Below are 12,430 nucleotides of genomic sequence, written 5' to 3' on the forward strand. Positions count from 1 at the left end.
TCGCACCTTCAACCGACTGCACCACTCAAGAGACCCTCTCCATAACTGTTAATGTTTAAAGGCAGCCTGAGGTCAGCTGCTTTCCCCACTGAACCTGAACCTGGGGACCTGCCAGGTTGGGGGTACTCACCTGCTCAGGTGGGACCATAAACCTTAGGCCATACTCAGGAACTGAGTATTGACTTCTAGGCTATTGAGGGGAGACCTGAGCCAGGCTGAGATGTGTCTTTATCCTCATCCTCCTTTAGCTTGGAGGCCAGGAGAGTTGTGCTGTGTGGTCTGGAGATGCCAGGGGAGGGGTGGGAATGGACCACCAGCTCCAGAGCTCCCTCAGCTGTCATGGCAAGGCTCAGAGCACCCACACCCTAGGTCCCTATGTACCCCCTGGCTGGCTTCCTCTATGCCTGACCTCAACATGTGGCTTCCCTCCCCTGGCAGCCTGGTGTGTTCAGCTGCCTTCACCCTGAGTCACTCTGATCTGAAAACCTGTCACTTTTTCACATGTTCCTCTTGGGTGTGAGCCATGTGGTGGCCCTTCATGGAACTGGCCCATACCCCACGATACCAGCAAATGAGTTCCTAAAGCAGCAGCCTAATGAGGGGCTGGGCCTGAAAAGAGTGTGAAAGGAGCCTTTGGAGGAGGTTCTCTCAGGTGCCCAGAGGGAAGAAGGGCCCATTTCCTTCCAGGGGTGCTGTGCTATGGTGGCAGGAGGGCCAGGGCTTCTCTACTTGGGTCTGAGGCCAGGGAACTGATGGTGGCTGCGATGGGGCCCCGTCCTGTGGAGGATCAGGCCGCCCTCAGGCACTGTGACCCCCCGGGCCCCAGTGAAGGCTGGGCAGATGAGGAGCAGGCTATCATCAGACCCCAGCCTGAAGAAAGGCTTCAGGGGCCCAGAAAAGGGTGACCGGGGACATGTGTAGATATGTGATCTGTCCCTCATGTTGTAGAAGGAAATATCTCCAGCTTCATAGTCGAGAAAGATGCCCACTCGGCGAAGACGCTCTTTCACAGGGAGAATCTTCTCGGGGGAAGACAGGGCCCGGTACTGGTTTCCAAACATCTCCAGGGTCCAGAAGCCATTCTGAGGAACCAACAGGGCCTCCCCTTTCCGCTCAACGCTGTCTCTACAAACCCCCACGGCCCACACCATCACATTTTCCACCTCCACCTCCCAGTAATGCCTCCCCGAGGAGAAGCTGTCCAGGCCTAGGACACAAGGCCGGCAGTCAAATCTCTCCAGGTTGTCAGGGACACTCTGCCTGGAGGGGCCTCGTCTCACTCCTCTTCTGTCCTCTGTTAGGAAGAGCTCAGGATGAGCAGTGTCGGGGTCAAGCACCACATCAGCTGCAGAGGAAGTGTCAGTGTGAGGCCTGGGGTCTCAAGAGATGGGCTATCCCTGTGCTCCAGAGAGGTCCCAGGAAGGTGGTGGGAGATCCCTGTGTGGCCACCTTTTCCATGGAGGCCCCTAGGTCCCAATTCCCAGGCAGCTAGCTCACAGAATCCGGGAGGTGACACTTCTCCCTCCTGTGTGACAGGGGCCTGGCCCCAGGGAGAGGACAATCAGGGCTCTAAAAAAATATGGGAAGGGAACACCTGGTGGTTCAGTAGTTAAGCATCTGCCTTTGGCTTAGGTTGTGATCCTGGGGTCCCAGGTCCTCAGATCTGATTGAGCTCTGAATGTGGCTCCCCACAGGGAGCCTGCTTCTCCCTCTGCCTGTATCTCTGCTTCTCTGTGTCTTTCATGAATAAATAGATAAAATCTTAAAAAAAAATGCAGGAAGTTTAATGAATGGAAATTAATGGCTCCCACTTTTTCTCCACATTCTTAGGTCAGCCCCCTTTTCTATTCAAGACACGGGTGGGGCAGGGACTCTCCTGAGTGAATGAATTTTACAATCTGGCTTAAACCAGAAAAGAGGCCCATCCTGCCCCCTCTCCCAGTGAAGCAGTGAATGCCATTTTTTCCCTGCAGATTCCCAGGTAGTGAAAAGTCCTTTCATTGATTCTCTGTACGGCACCAGTTTAACCAGTTCAATGACTCACAAGAGCACCCCACAGAGGGGACAAAGGGAGGGTGACGTCTCCACAAGCCAACCTGCTTCTGCTTTAGCAACATGGGTCTGCAGCCTCTGCCTCTGACTTCTCTGGATGTGGGAAAGGCTGCATACCCCTGACATTCTGCAGATTCCGCCCCTATAAGTATTTCTCAGCTGATCTACATTCTTATTGTGTTAACGTGATTTGTTGATATGTCTGACTCTGGCAGTTTTGAAATTCACCTACAAAGGAAAGGTGCAAGTACGATGGTATCTAGTAGAACCAGGATTCCTGGTGCTTTTGAGCAGAAGGGGAGAAATCATAAGATGCAGAGCACTCTCTAGGATGGGGCCTTTGGATCCTATGCTCTCCACTGTGCTCAATCCTTGCTTCCATCACAGGCCATACACAGAGCATCAGTGTTCCCATGGAGCAGGAAGGCATTCTGGTTCCCCAAGCAGCCACCCTTACAGGGGGCGTGAGGAAGCTTATTGCTTTTCCAACACATGGTTCTCCAATCCTGCGGAATCTATACCATCTTCCAAAGTAATCCAGGATTCAAAGAGTAACAACTAGTAAAATGTAATCTATGGGGTGGTCCATTATGTATGGTAAATGTCTGGTAAGCATAGATCAAATTATTCTAAACAAGAGGACAGTGGGAAGTAAGCCACAGCATCCTTCAGGAGCTGTGGGAATTCCCTAATGGCAGAGCGGACCAGCTGGTGAAGGGACCCAAGCCCCCTGTTTGTGACCTCTAATGTGCCCTGTTGGCTGGCCTGGGGGCAGGGCTTGAAGCCTGAGGGCATGTCCAGGGTGCTCACCAGCATGTAGCAGGGATCGTCTCCAGTCTGCAAGGGGAACAGAGATGTGAGCTGCAGGAGCCAGTGACTAGCCCAGCAGAGTACAGAATAGCATGGGCTACCCCCGGACATGCCACACTTACGCAATTCTTCTTGAAGTTGCTCTGAAAAAAGAAACAGAAGCCAACTAATGTCCTCGACAGAAGAAATAAGAGAATTGGGGTTTGCAGTAAACAATGGGCCCTTTGTGAGCACCCCTCCTCCCCTGCCTTTCTCTACGGAGCTGTCAAGATTCCAGAAACTATCTGTGAGCCAGTGGCAGTATTATCAGTACTTTTTAGGTTTGCTTTTGTTAGATGCTCTAGGGCTGCACACAGGTGAAGGCCCAGTGTCTGCAGGAGGCAGCAGGCAAGCCAGTAGGGTCAGTCCCCAGATGCCACTGTCCCCAGTCCCTGGCTATGGCCTCTATTCACTCCCAACTCTGCACCCCCACCCCCACCCCCAGGCTTCCAGCTGTCAGAGCTGTGTCCCTGTGTGGCCATAACCTGTCCTCCCATCTTTTACCTCGGATTTGACGTTCTTTCTCTTTTTCCACTTGTTCTTTCTCCGGTTCCTCACATGCAACTTCTTTCACTTCATTTTCAATCTCTTTTCCCCTGTGGAGTTTCCTGACGAGACAGATGCTTCCAGCGGAGAAGAGGAGCAGAGAAGGCAAGACAGCAGCTAGGCTCACCATCCAGGGGAATGTGCTGGGAACAAAGGACTCTGAACAGGGAGCCAGAAAAGTCCCACTTAGAAGAAGGAGACCCAGGACAAGATGCACATGGAAAGAGCTTCCTGGGGTCCCTGCTCTGCCAGAAACCCCACAGAGGAGGTGCCTGGGGGGCTCAGTTGGTTAAGTGTCTGTCTTTGGTTCAAGTCATGATCCCATGGTCCCATTGAACCACCACAGCCGTCACCTGGCACAAGCTGCCATCCCTCCTTGCCTGAAATATTGCAGGCAATATCATCCCTACCCCTGCTTCTGTCCTCAGCTATCAGCCTAAGTGCCATCATGTTACTTCTCTGCTCCAAGCCTTGTAGTGTTTCCCTATCACGCTCAGACTAACTCACTGCCTGTCCACCAGCCACACCTGCCTCTTGGGGTTCCTTGAAGCTGCCAGAGGAGCTCCTACCTACCCATCCCTCCTCCAGGCTCTAAGCTCCAGGCTCTAAGCTCCATACTCCTGCCTCAGGCCCTTTTCATGTGCTGTTTCTGCTAACGGCATTGCTTGGTTCAAATATCTGCACAGCTCATGCCTCACTTGCCCAAATGGCATCTTTTCAGTGAAGACTTCACTGACCATCCTATTTATAATGACAACTCCCTCATTCCCCCAGCATGCCCTGTCCCCTCCCCCAATTAATTTCTTCTGTAGTACTTATCACCATCTGATATAGTCTGCAGTTTCATTATTTCACCTATTGCTCTCTGCCACTCTAGAATGTTAGCTCCATGATGGTAGGGATCTTTATGCATTTTGTTCATTGATTTATCTTTGGTCTTTAGAACAGTGCCTTAAACATAGGTGATACTTGTTATGTATTTGTTGAATGGATTCGTGCATGTCTGTAGTTAGAGAATCCCACCCACCAACCCCTACCTTAAGAAATTCCATGGGCGGGAAGGGAGAGACTCAGCAGGCAGCACCTCTGGGTGTAGCCACTTGCTCAGGCCACTCTACATTTACAATTGTCCTAAATATTTAAAAATTGCTGCAACGGGGCACCTGGCTGGCTCAGGAAGAAGAGTGTGTGACTCTTGATCTGGGGGTGTTATAAGTTTGAGCCCCACGCTGGGTGTAGAGATTACTTAAATAAATAAATAAAATTAAAAAAAATTGCTACAGGATAAGAACCATGACAGAGAAAAGACAATCAGAGAAGACTTTGATTTTGCCCTTGAGAAAAGACAAGGGGAAAGGTCTCGCCTCAGCTGCAGCTGCCAGCTATTCAGGGCTTAGGACCCTTCCACCCCATGCCTCTACCTACCCATCCCTCCTCCAGGCTCTAATATGTCTGAAGATCCTACCTCCATGTGATGAGCCTCCAGAGGGCAGGGAACTAACCTGGGATGAAAATCACAGTTTCCCTCTCCTGGCCAAGCAGGGTGTTGTTGACAGAGCAGGATGCGTTCCTCACAGAGAAGTCCATGATGATCACAGCCATGCTGACCATGAAGAGGCCATCCGCATCCACAGTGTGAGCCTCCTCCAGGGCTGGCATGATCTCCCCATAAGGGTCCCTCCACGTGGCATGGGGCTCTGGGTACCACCCTATGGATGTGCACTCCAGCCGGATGCCTCCATCCTCGTGGCCCTTCATTTCAATGAGGGGCTTAGAGCCCAGACCTGGGGACAGAGACCAGGGAACAGCTAAAAAGGCAATGGTGTCTTAGCCTGAGTGTCTTAGATCAACTCTCAACAGGGAATGCTAAGGGGAAGAGGAAGACAGCAAGTCACCAGTGGCCACCAAAGCTGGTTATGGGTATTCTACACATTCCCACAGTAGCCATTCTGTGAGGCGGGGAGAGATAGAGGAGAGGAAGGAAGGAAAAAGACCCTGATCGGGGATAACATCAGGAGACCAATGTGCCAATAAATCACGAGATCTCTGAGGACAGGATGACATGGCACTTCGCTTTGGGCTCTGACCCCATCACAGTGGCACACCTCCATCTGTCTCATACTAATTGTTTGTCGATTGCTTCATTCAGTCAGAGAATTTAGTTTTCTCCCTTCTGGGTGAGTGTGTCCGTTCTGACCTGAAACAGGCCGGTTGAGGATTTCTCTTTCTGTCCTGGGAGGACTGCTCAGTCTTGGTGGTCTCCTGAGGCTCTGGAGTCACAGGAGAAGGATAGAAGCCTGTCAGGCCAGCAGAATCTTAGGAAACTTTCTGACCTCAAGAGATTGTCCCTTCTCTCCTGGCTCAGGGCTTCCCAGGCCACAGGTCATCAGGAGTGGCAGGTTTTTAGGAGAATGGACAGAACTAGAAAGCTGAACCAACCCTTACCCCAATTCAGAGATGATTACCTCTGGGGGGCCCTGTCAGCCAGGGGATTTCTTCTACAACATCTACGTATTAGAAAGATCTGGGTGCTCCTGGGATCCTCAAGCTAACAGTATCATCTCCTCGACGTCAGCAGAACATCACAAAAAATTCTGACTCTGAGCTCTTCCCAACTTATTGTCTTTAAAAGAATCTCTAAAAAGGGGCACCAGGGCGGCTTAGTTGGTTTAGCATCTGCCTTTGGCTTGAGTCATGACATAATCTCAGGCTTCTAGGATTAAGCCCCATGTCAGGCTCTCTGCTCACCAGAGTCTGGCTTTGCCTGTTTGTGCTCTTTGTCAATAAATAAGTAAGATCTTAAAAATAATAAAAGCAAAATGTTTAAAAAAATAAGAGTCTCTAATAAAAGAGAATACTGGTACAAGACCTGCAAGTGCACAGTCCTAAGAAACTTCTGCTCCTTTAGCCAGGGGTCTTGTAGTCACCAAAGTCTTAATTAAATTAAATTAAATTAAATTTTAGAACAGCTCAGCAAAATAAAATTCCTGTTTATTGTTGGACAATATTGTTTCATCCAAACTTTTTTTTTAAGATTTTGTTTATTGGGGCTCCTGTGTGGTACAGTCAGTAAAGTGACCGACTCTTGGTTTTGGCTCAGATCATGATCTCAGGGTGCTGAGATGGAACCCTTATCTGCCTCTACTTTGGGCTCAGCTCTACACGTAGCATGGAATCTTCTTGCCTCTCTCCCTCTACTGCTATCCCCATACTCTTTCACTCTTTCTTGCTCTCTCTTGAATAAATACATAATCTTTTAAAAAATAAAGATTTTCTTTATTTATTTGAGAGAGACAGGCAGAGCAAGCACAAGTGGGAGGGAGGGTGAAAGGGTGAGGGAAAAGCTGACTTCCTGCTGAGCAGAGATCCCTGCGCTGCCCCCCACCCCACTAGATGCTCAATCGCAGGACCCTGAGATGACCTGAGCCGAAGGCAGATGCTTGACAGACTGACCATAGGCACCTTATATTCAAATGTCTTTTAAGTAATTTCTTTGTTGGAGAAGAAATGGGTAGGAAATATCAGAAAGGGAGACAGAACATAAAGACTCCTAGCTCTGGGAAACAAACTAGGGGTGGTGGAAGGGGAGGAGGGCGGGGGGTGGGGGTGAATGGGTGACGGGCACTGAGTGGGGCACTTGATGGGATGAGCACTGGCTGTTATTCTGTATGTTGGCAAATTGAACACCAATAAAAAAATTATTATAAAAAGTAATTCCTTTGTTAAGGCAATTCAAAAAATTAAAAGACAAAATTAAAGCAATCATGTAAGTCTCAGCTACCTGCTCCATCTGATTTTTGCCAAGAAGAAATAAACCAAAAATAAAAAAACCTGAAAGACTGGCACAGAAACTCTAAAGTGTGAGAGGATTTAAAAGAATTTGGCAAGCTGGAAATAAGTTCTACAAAATGAGGTTCCATGGGGTTCAGCCAGGGCAAGATTGAGACAGTAGACATAAGGACAAAATCAGCCAGCCAGTCAACCGACCAAACAAAAAACCAATAAACAATTCTACAACTCAGCTCAGAGTGGGCCAGGCCAGACCTGAGTCGTGCTCACAGGGAAAGAATAGAGGCTTCCTGTTACATACAAATCATCCTACTCAGCTGTGCAGTGTTGCTGTGAAGAATCAGGCCACCAGGGTTGAGAAATCCTCCTGCCACAACATTTTCTATTCATCCCATACAAGGTTCCCTTCTAAGTGACAAAGATGGGGTCTCCTGGGGAGGCCACACTGTCCCCTAAGCCTTCCCTTCATTGGTCTAATCGACTGAAATGCCATTGATTTATGTGTATCTTAAAGGCTCTTCCAGCCTTCAAATGTTCCTTTTAAAGTATAATACACTGGCCCCGAGAGCGAGGTCATGCCTTAAAACCATTATTAATAAACTCTGGGACATGCCACTTCTCCCCTACAGCCTTGCCAAACTCCTCCTGATTACATTGTCACTAGTTCTCCTAGGGGGCCAGCAGGCTTGGCACTGGAACATGCTTTAATAAAATCATCTGGACATGTCAGTCATTCTCATATGATTAGGATTTGGGGAAAGGGGAGAGAAAACAAAATTAATATCTATTGAGACAAGGGATGTCCATATGCCCTCCCCCATGTGGTTACTGACAGGGGCTCTTCTCACTCTCAATGTCAGAGGGTTCAAATGACGAAGTATATGGTCCACTATCTGGCCCCCAGACTCCCGGCACTGGGCCAGATGAGACTTCCCATTGGTTCCTCTGAGGGAGCCCCCAGAGAGGTACAAATCTCTCCCTCACTTTGCTCCAATTGTGGTCATTTGCCATCCTTTCAGTGAAGATATTCCTCTCACTCCCCCTTGGACTCTCAACCCCTTCTCTGCTTTTTTCCACAGTAATCACCACCATCTAAGATACAGTTTAATTCAGTAGTTTATTGATGGGCTCTCTGTACTCTCTAGAACTTGGGCTCCATGAAGTCAGGAACCTTCCTGTATTTTGTTCACTACTTTGTCTTCAGTTACTTGGAACAGTGACTTGAATATAGGGGCTTGTTAATAACGGATTTGTTCAATGAACTTATGAATGTCTGTGATGTGAGGGAGCCCAAAGATAAATTTTCCCACTCTGCCTTTTTTTGTTTTGCCTTTTTAAAATGTGTTTATTGAAAATTTAAAAAATATATATATGTGGCTCACATTTGTGGCATATATTTTATTGCTAGTGAATTGTGTTGCTTTAGATGAACCACCATGCATCATTCTGATTGCCTCCAAAGTCTTGATGGTTTAAACTGACTCTGAAAGTTTGATATCAGCAATGTATTTGTTTTTCACTCATTCATTTTACAACTATTTATTAAGTATCTACTAGGTGTCAAGCAACTTGCTAGATGCTAGAGATAAAGTGGTGAATAACTGCTATTGTTAGATCCTGATTGGTTCTGGTTATGATTAGGACAATAAAGCTTAAGGAAAAAAAGAAGTCCAAAGGGGCACCTGGGTGGCTCAGTTGGTTGAGTGAGTATCTGTCCTGGGCTCAGGCCCTGATCCAGGGGTGCTGGGATGGAACTCCACATTGGGCTCCCTGCTCACTGGGGAGTCTGCTTCTCTCTCTGCCCCTCCCCCACCCATTACTCGTGTTCTGCCACTCTCTCAAATAAAAACTTTAGGAAAAATTTTTTAAAAAGAAGAAATCGATTGAAAATCAAATGAGAAACACTGGTCTTTGAACTTAATGAAAAACATATGGAGCATCATATGCTATTGGTAAGAGTGTATATTGGCATGAACATTTTGGAAAATAAATTTGTAGTATCTATTACAGAGGAAGAAGAGAAATACTTCTCATCATACAACACTTCTAGGAACATGCTTCAGTTGGGGATTTTGAGAGGGGGCATGTTATGAATTATACCCCCCCACCCGCATTCACATGTTGGAGTTCTAACCTCCAATACCTTTGGATGTGAAGAAGAGATCAGTAGGTACAGAGAAAGATACCAGGCTTGTGTCCACACAGAGGAAAGGCCATGTGAGGACACAGCCAGAAGGTGACCATCTGCAAGCCACGGAGAGAGGCCTCAGAAGCCAAACCGGTGGGCAGCCTATCATGGTCACATGGGTTATTGTTCATAGTTCCGGAATCTGTATATTAACTTTTTTAATAAGGATTTTATTTGTTTATTCATGAGAGACACAGAGAGACAGAAACACAGGCAGAGGGAGAAGCAGGCTCCATGCAAGGAGCCCAATGTGGGACTTGATCCCAGGCCCTGAGCCAAAGGCAGACGCTCAACCGCTGAGCCACCCAGGTGTCCCTATATTAATGTTTTATAAGTTTTTCTGGATGTGTATTATATATCACAATAAAAATATCCAATTAATTATAAAACGAGTTGCTGGGAAAGACCCTTAGAGATCTCTTAGTAGGCATAAGAATTATCTGTGGGAGTTAAACCTTCACTCTGGCTCAAGGCTACAGTGGAGTTCTGCATATGCTTCTCAGGAACTGACGCCCACACTGAAGCAAGGCAAACCCACTCATTTGGTTCTTGGGCCAGAAGAAGCTACCTTCCTGTTTAAAGGGGATGCTAGGCAAAAATCTGCTGGGCTGCAATGGTCCTGAGGTTGGGAGAGAAACTCTTCCTAAGGGTCACACTGAAAAAAACTGAGCAAAAGGAAATGACGCACTTGCCACCATCAGGTGCATAACAGCCTCATCATAGGATCTGCCTTCTTGGAAGTAACAGTGGTAGATGCCGTTGTCATGGGTTGTGACATTGTGTATGATGAGTGCCACGCTCCCCTTGTTGATATGTTCGCTCACAAAGGTGGTTCTTCCTTGATACTCCTCCATCTGCTCCTCTGTTCTCTCCCGTCCAGCCTTATACACGAGCACCGCCAGGGAGAACTGAGCTCGGAACCAGCGCACCTCCATGTACTCTGCATCCTTCTCGGGTGACAGGTGGCAGTGAAACATGGTGTTTTCTCCCGCCATGGCCAGGACTGCATCTGTCGGCCCCACAACAGAAAACTGGGCTGTTCAACAAAGGAGCAGAACAGGGCATGGCCATCAGATATCAAAGGCAGGAAAGGCAGTGGTTATTCCAGGGGACAGATGTATTCTTTCTAGAGCCACAGGGGCTTCCTGAGCTGAGCCAGTCAGTGTGGTTGGTTGGCAGTGACAGATGCCTGGTGGGGGATCCACCGAGGTTGTGAATACTTATTAAGAAGCACACACTGGCACTGCGCCTGCAGACCCTGTGCTTACAGAGATTTTTCCCCTATTCCCCAATGTAACACAATGCCTGGAGTCTAGGATACACTTGATCTGTCCATTGTGGTAGCCACTAAGTCCCCACTGGAACGTACTTTAAATGAAAAGTACACACACACACATTTTACAATGTTAGAATAAAAAATGTGAAATATCTCACTGTTAATAATATCTTACATTAATTAAAAGTTTACATACCAATATTCTGGTTATTTGGGGTTTCAAAACATGCATTATTAAAACTTATTTCATCTGTCCCTTTTTACTATTGTAATGTAGCTACCCAAGCACTTAAAATTGTATGTGCAGGGATCCCTGGGTGGCGCAGGGTTTGGCGCCTGCCTTTGGCCCAGGGCGCGATCCTGGAGACCCTGGATCGAATCCCACGTCGGGCTCCCGGTGCATGGAGCCTGCTTCTCCCTCTGCCTGTGTCTCTGCCTCTCTCTCTGTGACTATCATAAGTAAATAAAAATTAAAAAAAAATTGTACGTGCAGCTGGCCTTTGGGCCCTGCCTGTATTTCTATCTGATGGCGATGATGTAAATTCGGTGTACACGAGGTGAGTGAAAGTTGCTTGAACCCCTACCGCAGTACTGATGCATTTTACCTCTCGGCAGACTGAAGTGTTGATCCCCCACCTCCCACTCCCGCCTGGGAAAGCCGACGGGAGCCAGAGGCAGGCGCCCTTACCTGAGAGCAGTGCAGAGCCGCCGAGCATCACGAAGAGCAGAAGGGAGCCGGGCTCTGTGAAGCGCAGAGCAGCCGCCCGCTCCATCGGCGAACCCGGAGGGTCACCCGGGGGCGTCTGCGACCCGAGGCCGGGGCGAGGGGGCGGTGCGGGGTGCAGACGCAGAGGAATCAGCCACGGAGCCTGGGCACCCCGTCTGATGGATATCAGACCTTCCTGTGACCCGCCCCGCGATGCTCAGCGCCCCTCCTCTCCCGGCTCGGTAGTCTGCTGATGGACCCGTCAGACATCCCAAGGAATAAGCCAACCACGCGACCATCCGGGAGGCGGTTTTCCGCCCTCCCCGGCTCACTCCTCTGGCCAGAGTTGAGTTTCTTCAGGTGTCACTTGATACTTTTCCATCGCCTCCCCCCACCTTCCACCCCTCCCCGGGGATCGCTCAGAGTGATGGCAAGGAAAGCCAGACCCCTCTCCCGGGGTCCCTGCCTTCCCCCAAGTCACTTCCCACCCACCGCCCCACCCCTGCCCCCGAGGGGCGAGCGCGACCCTCCCTTTCCGACCATCTCGAAATAACTTCTGCGTTATTTATCCTCTGACGCTCAAATGATTTTCTGTCGTCCTTCTTTCTAATCTCATAGTCATAATCGGAGAACGATACATCCTGAAAGCGGAGAAAAAAAAAACCTTTATTCGCTTCCCACGAGGCGCGGCGGGACCTGGGACAAGCTCCACTCAATTCTGACCGCAGAGTCCCAAGAGGTCAATGAAGGGTCTAGAGCCCAGGACTGGCCGGCTGCGGGCCAACCAGCCAATGGTATCCCTAAAGGTATCTTCTCACCAGTCACCAGGCGGAATACACAACAGTGAAATGCTCAAGGCACCAATACAGTATTTGAAATATGTGTAGGAGTAACGTTCAGTTGTATGCTCTAAAATGATTAGTGTAGGGGTGCCTGGGTGGCTCAGGTGATTAAGTGTCTGCCTTCAGCTCATGATCCCGGGGTCCTGGGATTGAGCCCTGAGTCAGAATCCCAGTTCCTCCTG

At 48.8% G+C, this 12,430-nt stretch overlaps 1 protein-coding gene across 1 annotated transcript; it reads right to left on the reverse strand.

Annotated features, from left to right (window-relative positions):
- Positions 1 to 725: 725 nt before the first annotated feature.
- Positions 726 to 11,473, reverse strand: LOC129507855 (butyrophilin subfamily 2 member A2-like). The gene is made up of 7 exons (XM_055322600.1): positions 11,389 to 11,473; positions 10,113 to 10,460; positions 4,950 to 5,231; positions 3,406 to 3,606; positions 2,985 to 3,005; positions 2,863 to 2,889; positions 726 to 1,345 (listed from the first exon to the last, which is right to left on the reverse strand). Exons 1-7 carry the CDS (start codon positions 11,471 to 11,473, stop codon positions 726 to 728), a joined length of 1,584 nt encoding a protein of 527 aa, XP_055178575.1.
- Positions 11,474 to 12,430: the final 957 nt, after the last annotated feature.

This window comes from Nyctereutes procyonoides, unplaced genomic scaffold, assembly GCF_905146905.1.
Source record: "Nyctereutes procyonoides isolate TBG_1078 unplaced genomic scaffold, NYPRO_anot_genome, whole genome shotgun sequence".
Lineage (NCBI taxonomy): Eukaryota > Metazoa > Chordata > Mammalia > Carnivora > Canidae > Nyctereutes > Nyctereutes procyonoides.